Source organism: Callithrix jacchus, chromosome 10 (genome assembly GCF_049354715.1).
Source record: "Callithrix jacchus isolate 240 chromosome 10, calJac240_pri, whole genome shotgun sequence".
In the NCBI taxonomy this organism is placed as follows: Eukaryota; Metazoa; Chordata; class Mammalia; order Primates; family Cebidae; genus Callithrix; species Callithrix jacchus.
Genome location: NC_133511.1, coordinates 87,940,254 through 87,955,242, shown reverse-complemented (window position 1 = coordinate 87,955,242; position 14,989 = coordinate 87,940,254). Strand labels below are relative to the sequence as shown.

At 32.9% G+C, this 14,989-nt stretch overlaps 1 protein-coding gene across 20 annotated transcripts in view; it reads right to left on the bottom strand.

Annotated features, from left to right (window-relative positions):
* ANO5 (anoctamin 5) overlaps positions 1-14,989 on the bottom strand; it is a 198,544-nt gene that overhangs the window by 71,476 nt on the left and 112,079 nt on the right. For 9 of the 20 annotated variants that reach the window (XM_054242181.2, XM_035266038.3, XM_078339257.1 and 6 more), the window contains 2 exons: positions 11,290-11,336; positions 1,949-1,999 (listed from right to left, as the gene is read on the bottom strand). In XM_054242181.2, coding sequence (XP_054098156.2) covers positions 1,949-1,999; positions 11,290-11,298 — 60 coding nt within the window. In that variant the 5' untranslated portion in view covers positions 11,299-11,336. The remainder of the gene's footprint in view (positions 1-1,948; positions 2,000-11,289; positions 11,337-14,989) is intronic. The other 11 variants (XM_035266044.3, XM_035266039.3, XM_078339258.1 and 8 more) reach the window with 2 other exon arrangements.

Below are 14,989 nucleotides of genomic sequence, written 5' to 3'. Positions count from 1 at the left end.
GAGTCTGAGGAGGCGTGACTGCTAAATGCAATGCTGCATCCTCAATGAGATATTGGAATAGGGAAAGAATTAGGGGAAAACTAAGAAAATCTGGATAAAGCATGAGCTTTATTTGATAATAATGCACCAATATAGGTTCACTAATTGTTACAAATATACCATACTAATGTGATTCTAATAACAGGAGTAAATAAGTGTGGGAAAATCTAAAACTATATTAAAACAAAGTTTATTTTTGAAAAGAAGCCTACTGTTTAACAACTAACTGTTTAACCAAAGATAATGTCATATAGTGAATCAAATATCTTAAGTCATTTTAAAATCATTTAGAATTTTAAAATTAAATTATTGGTATTTAACATATTTGGGGAAAGTATCTGCAACTTCTATCACAGGCAGGGAGATAAATATGTAAAGTGCTCCAAAAAAAAAAAAAAAGTAAAAAGAAAAACCTAACTGACAGGAAATGGACGAGATATATGAACAGAGTGATCTAGTAAAGTAAATTTAAATGACCACTCAATGTAGAAAAAGATAAATATCTCACACATATTGTGAGAAATGCAATTTTAAATGATACTAAATACTGTGCTAAGTGGAATAGCTCCCAATAGCCATTATCTATCCCACTATCATCAGACAGACAAGAATCTAAAAGCATAACAACACACTGCTGATAGGGTTGTGGGGAAACAGGCACTCTCATGTTTGTTGCAAATACAAAAGGCAGGGGAGTTTGGCAAGGTATGGCAAAATTACATACACCTTTTTTCTCTGATAAATAAATTCCATGTCAAAAAATAAAAATATAAATACAAAATGACCAAAAATATAATGACCAAAATATATAAGAATTCCCAATGGTATTCATTTGAGCAACATTTGTGATAGCATTGGAAAAATAAGCCAAACAAAAATGGTAACTATTATACAAAAGGATTGAGAGGACAAACAAGAAAGATTTCTCTGAAACCACTTTCATATTTTCAACTTAAAATAGATTTACCTTCAAGCTAATAAAGTCTAATCTTCAGGGGATCTTACTTGCATCTGCCCCTTCCAAGGGTTTAAGAAGGCCTCTAGCAATGTGTTCCTATGGTAAAATATTTTTGTAAATGTTTTAAAGATATGTTTTCATATGTTTCTTAAAGAGTGATATCAAAATTGTATAAACTTTAGGCTCACCTAAATGTTATTTGATCTGTGGATTTCAACTTTGGAATCATGTAAATGCTTTACGTTGTTAAAAAAAAAAGTAAAAATAAAGAAATAGAGAAAACAAGCCAGCAACATTTCAATTGTTTCAATTTGATCAATTTCACAATCCTCATTCCAGAATACTAAATATTAGTACCATAGTGAAAAGCAAACTATTATCTATGTTAAAATTATTAGTATAAGAATATAACTCTATTTCCCAACTTCTCAAACAGCATTTTTTACTTACTAAGAAACTAATAAAAACTTTTTGTCCCTTTATTCACCTTTTAATTGATATTTAAGTTTGATTTTTAAATGAATTGTACTTCTTCATGATTATCCTCAGTCATGTACATACAGACAAGAAGAGTGATGCAATAGAGAAAGAATACTGAACTAAGCCTCAGAAACTTGAATGCTAGTAAAGGATCAATCCCTTGAACATAAGGATAACTTTAGTCAACTCATTACTACCCTCTTAGACCCTTCATTTTCTCATTTGTAAAACTGGAAAAAATAAAATCCAAGCAAAGTGTTATGCTTAGTGTGTCATTCTCATTGATAGGTCTGATGTTATTTTTTTCCCCTACAGAAACTAATTTTTTTCCTAAAGTAGTACATTCTCAAATACCATGTAGAAGAGCACGTCAAATAACTGAAGTGAAAAAGAGAGCATCACCATTGCAGACTACAGAAAGATGCCCCATTTGTGTCCATGCAAGAAAGGATAGTACTGGTCGCTGCTTACCATTGTTTCTTCGTTGATGAGAAAGCTGGTCTCTCTGCTGCTCAGGCTCTGCTAACAGTACCGGGGGAAGATATAATTCTGTCATTAATAGTGCAGGTGGAGAAAAGGGAGCTTTTAAGATTCACTAACAAAAACTCTATATTATCTACGCAGAAACACTTATCCTGGAGCTACCTGAAATCATATGCAAAACTGTGGGCATATATATGTGTATACACATGCATGTGTTCATGTATTTCTGGTATGTATCTGTAAATGTGCCTGTGGGGCAGGATGTGTTTGCCTGTGCAGTGAGGGGACTGAGTGACCTTCAGAGAGAATTAGAATTTGGGAGGTAGCTTTATAAAATCATGAAAAAAAAAATGGATACAAGAAATGGTTAAGAACTACTATATACAAAGAAATAACAAGGATGTCTATCATTTTATGATACTGCATCCTGAACAGGCCCAACAGGAAGGGCAGAATTAATTGGCTATTTTATGCCCTTCAATATATATTTGAAATTATTAAAGGGAATACCATGGAAAATGCACCATCAGGATTCTTAAAAATTTGAATGTATAACCTTTCCAACAAAAGCCATACATGTATAAACTACACACAAACCATTTATAATTAACGCAATAGCGATGCTTCCCTCTGTGTACAGTAGATTCCCAACTTCTCAGGTTACACAAGGTCCACACACCACAGGACACAGGCCTGAGATAACACCCAACCATTTCTCAGCAGTCTCTAGTGACAGGTACAATAGAATATATGGAGAGACAGCAACTAACAGAAATGATCTGAAATTTATGTACAGATTGGAATTCACTTACCTTGTTCTTGGAAAAATCACAATTAGCATCTCATTATGCCCAAATTATGCTGGGAAAAAATCAGTTTTCAAAATAGCAGATAAAACAAGCTATTGACATATTTTAAAAATACTCAAAGAGCACTTTGGAAATACACCCAATGCTACAAAAGTAAAGTAATAGAATGTGCCACAAAAGCAGTAATTTCTCTGTGTTCTTTAAAAGAGTGTGAAAGATAATTTTGAATTTTGGAATATACAGTTTTCATGCTACTATATTTGATATAAATTGCAAGATGAATGCAATCTATTGCACTAAAGTAATACTGAAACAGATGGGAAGAGTTGTGGAAAGACTGAGATCTGTGAGTAAATACAGGCCCAAAATATAGTTATAATTATAATCCACTTCTATGTGATTCTATCTACTTGTGGGCCTTGAATTGATTCCACTAGCTCATCTAAATACAACAGATAATAAATTAAGTTAAAGAGTATCTTGATCACTCAATTCTGAAACAACAGCCTCTAAAATAAACTGTGTAGCTACATTTCTGCTAGTAAACAAATTTATTACAGCTTCATTTATATTGACTTCTGGTAAGTTTTTTCAGTTACAGAAATGTTAGTTATTTTGCTTATAGAAGGATAGAAGAAACCTTAAATTCAAAAGTAACAAGGCCAGTCACTTTACAATCTCTCCCTTTAGGAAAAAATATTTGCTCTGATTTCCAATCAAGAGATGTGGTTATATTTTCACTTTGCAGAATGTAAAATAAAATAACTTAGATTAATTCTACATTTTGCTGAATCATTGTCTCATTTCTTAATAAGGTTAGTCTTAGGCAAAAGGAGAATCCTTGATGTTCTCAATCCTACATTCTCCTCTACGGTAGCTGTGGATTCATGACTCAGGTTGCCTCCTTCCATGACCCCAACCATTAAAGAATTGACTGAAATGGTACAAAATGGAATGAAATAAATGGATAATTGACACAAACTTCTACTCATAATAAAACACAGCAAAATTCAGAGTAGCTATAAATAATCATGGAAACTGAATAGCCATCCTAAATATTCTGAACCTAAATAGTAATAATTTGGAGATTCAGAAAGAAAATACTTCTATACACAATTCTTAGAATGGCATTTTAAAAGTATTATTTTACAGTGAATATGAAGCTTTAGAATCAGATTATCTGTGTTCAGAATCCCAGCTCCAAAACATAGGAGATTTAATAATAAAACAATTTACATAGTTTCAGTTTGCTTCATAATCTTTTTCTTCAATTATATAAAACCCATTAAATACATATGTATAACATTACATTTGCAAACTTGAGCAAGTTAACCTCTCTAAACCATAACTTCCATACAGTGAGATTAAATAATACATGGAAAGTTTTCAATAAATGTTGGCTTTTTAAAATTAATTTTTGCTTACTTTCTAGTGATCATATAATAAATTTAATATATTAATCATATTATCCATGTTTAATTCACATGCATTCTCTGGATTGCCAAAAAGACTGTAACAATGTCCAATGATGGACTCATACTAATTGTAAATCAGAGGTAACACTAGAATAGCTTTTTAAATGTTTAAGCAATCATAAAAGCACAGAAGACCCTTTGAAAGCATAAAAAAATTTGGAAATAATGGATCTAAAATTTCTATATATTCTTCTGTCTTATAAAAGCCTAAACATTCATGATATTTACTAATTTGTTAATGGACAAAATCATTGATTCTAGTAAATTCTGCCTTGATCCAATAGTTGGATGAATATTCTATTATACTTTCTTTGAAAATTGACATAGATGGGGTGAAAAAAATTGACTGCAATGTGTAAAGCTTGTTTTGTGTCAGTAGAGAAATATAATTTAGCATTGAAGAAAGCAAAATAAGTTGTATTTACTTCTTTTACTTCTTATTTTGCAATAAATATAGCATCACAGGAATTGTCAAAATAATACACAGAGATCCCATGTACCCCCTACCCAGTCTCCTCTAATGGTTATTTACATCTTACATAACCATAGTAAAATATCATAATCAAGAAGCTTACATGAGTAAAATGGCTCTGTATGGCTGAAAGTCATTTTGTCACATGTGTGCATTTGGGTAAGAGCCAGCCATGTCAAGGTGTAGAGCTATTCCATCCACAAAGATCTCCCTAATGCTAACCCTTTAAATTTATGTCCACTTTCCTTCCCTACAAGATCCATGCCCCCTTGAAATCACTAATTTGCTCCCTCTTTATAGTGTCATTTCAGTAGTGTCATAAAAATGGAATCATAACATATGTGTTCCTCTAAGATTTTTCTTTCACTAAGCATAACGTCCTGGGGATCTATCCAAGTTGTGTTTATTAATAGTTCATTCTTTTTTACTGAGGGGTAGTATTCCATGATAAGGCTGTGCCACACTTGGTTAACCATTCACCTGCTGTAGGACATTTAGGTTGTTTCCACTTTTGACTACTACAAATAAAGCTGCTATGAATATCTGTTTAGTTTTCTGTGTGAATATATGTTTACATTTCTGCTGGATAAATGCCCAAGAGTATAATTACCCAACTGACATGAAAATTCAGTTTTTTAAGAAACTGCTCAACAGTTTTCCAGAGTGATTGTACTATGTTGTATTTCCACCAGCAATGTATGAGAGATCTAGTTTCTCTGCATCCTCACTAGTAATTTGTATTGTCACTATTTTATATTTTAGCTCTTCTAATGGGCATATATTTATATCTCACTTTGATCTTATTTTGTATTTTCTAGTGGCTAGTGATACTGCAGATATTTTCATGTGCTTATTTGCCATCATATTTCCTCTTTAGTGAAAGATCTCAACATGTATTTTGCCCACTTTCTAATTGGGCAGTTTGTTTTTGTAAAATATTGAAATTTTATGGGTTCTTTATAAATCATAGATACAAGTCTTTTGTTTGATACAGGATATACAAATATTTATCCCAGTCTGTAGCCTGTCCATCATCTTAACAGAATCTTTCACAGAACAAGAATTCTTTATTTGATAAATTCCAATTTATCAATGCATTTAATAGATGATGTTTTTGTTTGCAGATATGACATGTCTACAAACTCTTCACCAAGACCTGATTTCCAAGCAGTTTGATTCATTTTTTTCTTCAAAACATTGTATACTTTTATGTTTTACATTTATGATCAATATTGAATTAATTTTTGTATAAGGTATAATATTAGATTAAGTTCATAGGTTTGCCTATGAATATACAAATGTTCCAGCCTGTTTGTTCCATTGAACTGCTTTTGCACATTTGTCCAAAATCATTTGGCTATACAAATTTCTGAATAATCTTGTCTATGTCTATGAAATGTTATACAGAGATTTTTAACTTGTAGAACAGTTTGGGTTTCCATGTGCTCATTACTAGTGTATAGAAATATAAAGTGATTTCTATATAATTTTCTTATTTTTTACAACCCTCTTACACTTAGTTCTAGGAAATTTTGTTTTTGTCTTTAATTTTGTAGATTTCTTGGGATTTTCTATGTACATCATGTCATCTGGAAATGGGGAGAGTTTTATTTGTTCCTTTCTAATATGTATACCTTTTATTTTATTTTTTTGTCTTTTAGTTCCCTATTTAATGAGAAGGGTGAAGACATTTTGGCTTGTTCCTGATCTAAGGAAGAAAGTGTTTAGTCTTTTACTATTAAATATAATGTTACTGTAACTGTTGTGTGGAGTTCTTTATCAGGTTAAAGAAGTTCCTCTCTATTACTGGTTTTCTGAAAATTTGTATTTGTTTTTAGTAAATAAGAGTTAAATTTTGACAATATATTTTTCTGACAAAAATCACGATTTTTATTCTTTAGACTTTGGTGACATATATCAATTGTTTTCAAAAAAATGAATGGAGGTCAGGTGCAGTGGCTCACTCCTGTAATCCCAGCACTTTAGGAAGCCAAGGCGGGCAGAACACTTGAGGTCAGGAGTTCCAGATCAGACCCACCAATGTGGTGAAACCCCATTTCTACTAATATTACAAAAGTTAGCTGGGGGTGCGGTGGCATACTTCTGTAGTCCTAGCTACTCGGGGGCTGAGGCAGGGGAATTGCTTGAACCTGGGAGGCAGAAATTGCAGTGAGTGGAGATGGCACCACTGTACTTTAGCCTGTGTGACAGAGCAAGACTCTGTCCCCTCCACACATAAAAAAAAAAAACATGAATAGAGGCTTCCATCACTAAAGTAAACCCCACCTGGTCATGGTGCATAATTATTTTTATATTACTGAATTTATTTTTATTTTTTAACTGTTTCTTTTGGTACCAAAGTAATGTAGGCCTCTGACATGAATTGAGAAAGTGTCTGTTTCTCTTCTATTTTCTGGGAGAGAATGTATAAAATTGATGCTAATTCTCCTTTAAACATTTGGCAGAATTCTCCAATGAAATCATTTAAGCCTGGAGATGCCTTTTAGGGGAATTTTAAATTATACATTAGTTTAATTAGTAGTTACAGCACTATTCAAATTATTGTTTTAATATTGAGTGGATTATCATTTGTGCTTCTTGATGAATTGGTCCATTTCATCTTAGTTGTCAAATTTATGTGTGTAGAGTTGTTAGTAGTATTCCTTTATTATCTTTTTGATATATACAGAATCCATATTAATATATCCTATTTTATTTCTGATATATGTCATGTATGTCCCAGCTCAACCTCATTTCTGCCAGTGTGATTAGAAGTTTGTCAGTTTTATATATCTTTCCAAAGAAACAGCTTTTGCTTTCAATGATTTTCTCTAATACTTTCTGGTTTTCAATTGCTTTTATTATTTCTTTCTTCTACCTGCTTCCAGCTTGTTTTGCTCTACTTTCTTTCTTTCATTTTGTTTTGTTTGAGACAGAGTTTCACTTGTGTTGCCCCAGCTGAAGTGCAATGGTGCAATCTTGGCTCACTGCTTGCTTGAGACACAGTTTCACTTGTGTTGCCCAGGCTGGAGTGCAATGGTGCGATCTTGGCTCACTGCAACCCCTGCCTCCTGGGTTCAAGAGATTCTCCTGCCTCAGACTCCCAAGTAACTGCAATTACAGGTACCATCACCATGCCTGGCTAATATGCTTGCTTCCCCTTTACCATCTGCCATAATCATAAGTTTCCAGTCATGCTTCCTGTTAGATCTCTGGAACTGTGAGTCCATTAAATTCCTTTTTTTCATAAATTTACCAGTCTCAGACAGTTCTTTATAACAGTGTAAAAACAAACTAATACTGTACATATTTTATCATCATTTGAAATAAATGTGTATTCTGCTTTTGTTAGGTGGAGTAGTCTGCAAATGTCAGTAATATCGTGTTGGTTGGTGATGTTGACTTTGTCCATTTCCTTGCCGGTTTTCTATTTAGTTGTTCCATTTACAGGGATACTAAGGTATCCAATTATAATTATAGATTTTGTATATTACTTCTTTCTTTTCTATTGGTTTTTGATTAATATATTATGATGCTGTTATTTTTTGTATGCACCTTTAATACTGCTATGTGTCTTGTTGGATAGATCCTTTATCATTATGTAATGTCCCACTATGCCCTAGTAATTTTATTTTCTCTAAAGTATACTTTACACATATTAATGTAGCACTCCTTTATTATAGTTAATGTTTGCATAGATTTGTTATAACATAGGTTTTTGATGTATTTATCATGTTTTTGCTCCACTTTGCAAATCTGTCTTCTAATTGGTGTGCTTAGACCATTTACATTTTATGAAATTCTTGATGTATTAGGAATTAACTCCGCCATTTTATCTTTTTTGTTCACTGTTTATTCCCTATGTTGATATTTCTGTTTTATTTTCCAGGAGTTTCAGCCACAGGTAGCAAAAAGAATAGGGAAAATTTCCTCTGTTCCAACTTTCTGGGAGCAAGAGCTGTATTCACTTTTGAACTACTTAATTCACTAATAATATATCTATTTAATAATTCTAAACATTAACAGCCAATTTTTGTCTTTGCTTCAGAAAGATGTCAGTTTTACTCCAAAGTCCTTTATATTGAAACAGACATGCTGAACCTAACTATAGGTTGAGTCTAATAGGAATTCGGTATGACAGTGCTATTCTCCTTGGAATGAATCCAGTCCTGTCACTTGCTTTCTTATAAAGCAAAATTAAAAGCAAACAAGCAAACAAACAAACCTAGAAGTTATATATTGGAATTTTTATCACTTAAATTTAATTAAATAAATTTCTCAATTTGGCAAGCTAAAACATAAAGCCTTAAAATTTGAGGAAAATTGTTTCAATTGAAAACCTAAGCTTGAAGTCAAGAATGCACTAACCATTGTTCCTGAAACATACAAATAGGTAAGAATCAGCATACATATGACCTGATGAAATTATTTTGTATTCTAGAAGCTTATTCCTGGAATATTCATAAATGTGAAAGATGCACAGAAGCAAAAAACATGAACTGTAATTGAAGTTAACATGATTATATATCTAAAGATCTGTGAGAAGCATATTATTATTATGCCGATATAAGCAAACTGAAAATGACAACGTATTTGCCATCTTTTAAACTGGATCAATCTTACGAAATGAATCTTTCCTCAGTCCACTCCAAAGACATGGAAACTTTAATGTTTCATATACTTTATTTCCAAATAATTGTCTTTACTTGCCCCCTCACTCAATAAATATGTATTCTGTGCCACATGATATCACTTCAGTGTGGCAACATTTCTTTATGACAGTGGTTTTCATCTTTAGTGGCAATAGGAGTCACCTGGAGTACTTTTTACTGGCAACACAAGTGAAACTGTGTCTCAAGCAAGCAGTCTCAGCTTAAGCCCAAGAGTCTACAGTTTTCAGAAATTCTTCACGTAAATATTTATTCCTTTGTACATATTGATCTGCAAACACTATAAAATCACTGTCCTATGTGATCTTCATAGTTCCCTCTGGTTCTCATATTGTTTCTCTCACCATTTAGGTCACTGAACTTTTATTTCTTTTTTAACTTTTATTTTAAGTTCAGGAATACAAGTGCAGATTTGTTGCATACATAAACTTGTGTCACGAGGGCTTGTTTATGTATGCAACAAATCTGCACTTGTATCCCTGAACTTAAATAAAGTACAGATTACTTCATCCTCCAGGTATTAAGCCCAATACCCACTAGTTGTTTTTCCTGATCCTCTATGTCCTCCCATTCTCCAAAAGGCCCCAGTGTGTGATGTTCCCCTCTATGTATTTGTGTGATCTATTAATTTAGTTCCCAATTATAAGTGAGGACCTTTTCAGTTCCTGTATTAATTTGCTAAAGATAATGGGCCTCCAACTCCATCCATGTTTCTGCCAAGGACATGATCTTGTTGTTTTTTAATGGCTGCATAGTATTCCATAATATATAGGTATCATATTTGCTTTATCCAATCTGTCATTGATGGGCATTTAGATTGATTCCATGTCTTTGCTTTTGTGAACAGTGCTGCAATGAACATACACATGCATGTGTCTTTATAAAAGAATATGCATTCCTTTGGGCATATACCCAGAAATGGGATTTCTGGGTAAAATGGTATTTTTATCTTTAGGTCTTTGAGAAATTGCTGCACTGTTTTCCACAATGCCTGAACTAATTTACATTCTCAACAACAGTGTATAAACATTCCTTTTTCTCCACAGTTTCACCAGCATGTGTTATTTTTTGATTTTTTAACAATAGCCATTCTGAAGCGGGTCACTGAACTTTTAAAGAAACTCTGTAACTTCTGAAAATCTTAATGAGCTTATTCAGCCAACTAGCACAGAGCCAATCTATTCTAGAAGGATGTGTTTTCCAAGCAGGAATTTCAGTCATTCCTGGAAATTTTTTAAAACCCTGTTTACATCTGGCCAGACATCCTGAAACCATTCAAGGATATCTACCTCTATGAGAGCTACACATAGGATTCTGTATCAATACAGCCTATCAGAAAAATTATTTCATTGAAATGCCTTTAACATGCTTATATTCATTATAGAACCCATATAAATTGTTTGTATCTTTTGGACAATTAATATAAGAAGGCCTTTGTTTAAAATAATTCTGAATTTTTACAAGTTGTATTTAATTCATTTATTGTTCTAACATGTTTATGTAATTCAGCTTGAACTGCAGTAGAGTCATAAATAAGCACTAATCATATAATAATAACTGTAAAGTAGTAAGCTATTATAGACTATGCTTGCATTACATTATAGCAAAATGTTAAGCCAAATACTAGGATCTCATATATCAATGCTCAGCATATCTGAATTTATTTCAAACAGAGCCTCAAAACAAATTCAAACATCTGTTTGTTCCTTTATAACATCTAGAAAAGATCCAATATTAAATCTGCATGGAACACGGAACTTGCTTTAGCTGCTAAAAAATGAATAAGTTAGAGGACAAAATAGAATGTATTTTAAGTAATTAAGTACAAAGACTTAGTTAACCTTATCTTGATATTTTTTTATTCTCATTTATAAGGAAGCTAATACATATATATTTAACTTACCTCACTCATTTGGAAAGAGTAGTCTATGACTTTGTTGGCTATTTTCCCTAAATTAAATAAGAAAGAGAAAAACATGTTAAATTAGCCATATGACCAGAATATGTTAAAAAGTCTGCATAAAGATAAAATAGGAATTCAATGAATTAAAAAACTCGAAAAAAAAAATACTAGAAGACACAAAACTATTCTGGAGCTAAGTTGTTTAAAATAGACTCCAAAAGAAGTCTTACCTTAAACTGTCTATAATGGGAAAAGCATAAAATACTGATGTGTAGAATACAATCTCAATTACTGAGAAATAAACTTTACTCTGATCAATGCAGTTACCAATCCATAACAACAAAACCACTAAGAGGAAAATATCCAATAGAGGACCCATTGATATCTCTTAGTTCTCATAATATGAGATTTAATATTCTCTCAGCTTGTTTTCCTGAAATCAAACCAGACAGGTTACAAGTAGAACACTATCAGAGTACTACCAGTTTCTAAATAGGCTAAAGTACTTTCCCTACACGTGGATAGCTTTGTAATGGCTATGCATTTAGTCATTTGCACTAAAATACAAGCTCAAATAAGTTTGTGACACTAAAAATTGTTAAATATAGAACTGAAATTTTCTAGTGATTCCAATTTGTAAAAGTCCTCAGAAATATTTGCCACAAACTTCCTATGTAAATTTTTTTTGGAGAAAATGTCACAATGGGAATGGTATAAATGTTAGCACTTTAAGTTCAAGTTTGTCACTATCATTTTAGAAATAGAATAAAAAACTAGTGAATGAAACCGGACAGAGAGCCAGAACAAGATACCTCACTATATAGAAACCTGATATTGAACCATTGTAGGGGTTGACTAATGTCTCTCCAACACCCAAATTCATGTCCATCTGAAGCCTCAGGCTGACACCTAATTAGGAAATACAGTCTTTACAGATGTAATTAGTTAAGGATCTAGAAATGAAGTTATCCTGGATTTAAGGTGGGCCCTAAATCCAATGATGGATGCCCTTCTAGGAAGAGAAGAGGAAACAAGAGGCACAGAGGAAGGCATTATAAAGATGGAGGCAGAAATCAGAATGATGTGTCTACAAAGCCAAAGAATACCGAGTATTTCAGGTACTATGGTCTGAATGTGCTCATGGGGCAGATGCTTATGAATGGGACTAGAGCCCTTATTAAAAAAATCCCAGAGAGCTGGCTTCCCTCTTCCAACATGAAGACACAGTAAGAAGATGCCATTATGAGCCAGGAAACAAGCCTTCACCAGACACTGAGTTCAGCACCTTGATCTTAGACTTCATATCATCTAGAATTGTGAGAAACAAATTCTTGTTTTTTAAGTAAAAATAATAAAGCAATAACATAAAACCCCAAAATATAAAAAAAATAAATATACCATTTATATAGTTTTTTCACAACCCAAGTATGATAGTCCAATTCCTTTTCACAGATAACAAAAATCACTCAGTTATTATCTTAAAAATTTAAATCCATTATATACATAAATTTACGCTCAACAGAAATTCAACCATTATAGGTTAACTACTGGATAAGATACAAAGTTTTCCAAAGAGGAACATTTTGTTTTTTAATCTGTACATGGAGATACAGAAGTTTATCTTAAAACAAGACTGCACAGAAGTTTATCTTAAAACAAGACTGCATGTGAAAATAAATACTGGTTTGTAAGAAACCTTTATTATATTTATAATTTTATTTTCTTTCAAAAAGCAGATTTATGGTTCATAGCTTTGCTAGAATAAGATGGGGTCATTCCCTATATAAGTTCTTTGCCTTTGGCAAATAGCAAAACTCTTTAAAATTAACTAAAACTAAATTACCTCTCCGACCTCACCCTTTTGAGCTCTTAAGTCTGGCTCACTAGTCTCCTTTCAGACCCTTATATCTTCTTCAGTTCCATTCTCCTTCTTTGTGGGGTCTTAACATACAATTATTCCTCTGCAAGGAATGCTCTTTGCTATAGATCAAATGTGCTCCCCAAAGTTTATGTGTTGGAAACTTAACCTGCAATGCAACAATGTTGAGAGGTAGGACCTTTAAGAGGGGATTAGGTTATGAGTGCTCTGCCCTCACAAATGAATTCACGCTATTATCACAGGAATGGATCTGTAACTGCAAGAATGGATTTGTTATAAAACAAAGTTAGGCCCTGTCATATTCTCTCAACAAGTGATGCCTTCTACTATGTTATGAAACAGCAAGAAGGGGCTCACCAGATGTGGTCCTCTCTTGGATTTCCCAGCTTCCAGAACATGGACAAAATAAGCTTATATTGTTTTGAAATTACTCAGTCTGTAGTACTTTCTTATAAGAGCACAAAAGGGAATAACAGACTCTCTCACCCCCCACCTTGCCCTGGGTAATTCTTCACATCCTTCAGATATAAGCTTGAAAGTCATTTTCTCCCCAGGGAAGCCTTCTTTCACTTATCTGGCTAGTTCAAAGCATCTGATGTATCTCTACTTGATGGCACTTGTCAGGGTTTCAATTTTACATGAATATGTGTGCTTTTCGACTAATATCTTTTTATCTTTAAAAGTGATAAAATCTTTTTACCCTGAAAAGTGAGCACAATGTCTGATTTTGTTCTTTTAGGGTACTGATTGGCAAACGAAAGATGGCTTGATAAACACTTACTGAAAAACTGAATGAGCAAGCCAGCAAGGGAGCCAAGTTCATCTACTACTGTGGCTGCAAATGATAAGCCAAAATATCTTGATAACTTGCTATGTACTGGCCCTGTGCAAAGAGCTATAACAAATATTCACATAGCATTTCCTTTGTATTACATATTATAAGTAATCTAGCAGTATACACGAGGGTGTGCATAGGTTACATGCAAATATTATGCCATTTTATATAAGTGACTTGATCTTCCTAGGATTTTGGTACCAGTGGGAGATCCTGAAACCAATTCCTTGTGGATACTGAGAGACAATTGTACTCACACACATACATAACACACCCACACAACTTCTCCTTCTAGATAATAATTCAAATCCTATGTCAGCAATTTTTAAAGTACTATCTGCCAACCCTGTCAAGATACAATTTATTTTACTTTTTGTATGTGTCAAATTTACATATTTTTTAACTTTTATAATAATATCACAACCATATTTGTCTTTTTCGTTCTGTTGACATTTGTACCAATGATGCAAAAACAACGGGATTAAACTACTGTTGCCATCATATGAATCAAGGCCATGGCACCAGACTATACTAGTAGTCATTATATTCTCTACCAGCATGCACTGTCAGTACAAAAAAGAAACAAAAATCTAGCTTAACCTAAAAATGTCCTTGTAAACAATAAAGCTTATGAATTTTATAAAATCTTGACCCTGAACACACAAATTTTTAATTGACAAAGGGCTGATATCCAGAATTTACAAAGAACTAAAACAGATTTACAGGAAAAAAACAAAAAAGACCATTCAAAAATGGGCAAAGGATATGAACAGACACTTTACAAAAGAAGACATATATGAGGCCAATAATCATATGAAAAAATGCTCATTATCACTGGTCATTAGAGAGATGCAAATCAAAACCACATTGAGATACCATCTCATGCCAGTTAGAATGGCAATCATTAAAAAATCTGGAGGCAACAGATGCTGGAGAGGATGTGGAGAAAAAGGAACACTATTACACTGTTGGTGGGAGTGTAAATT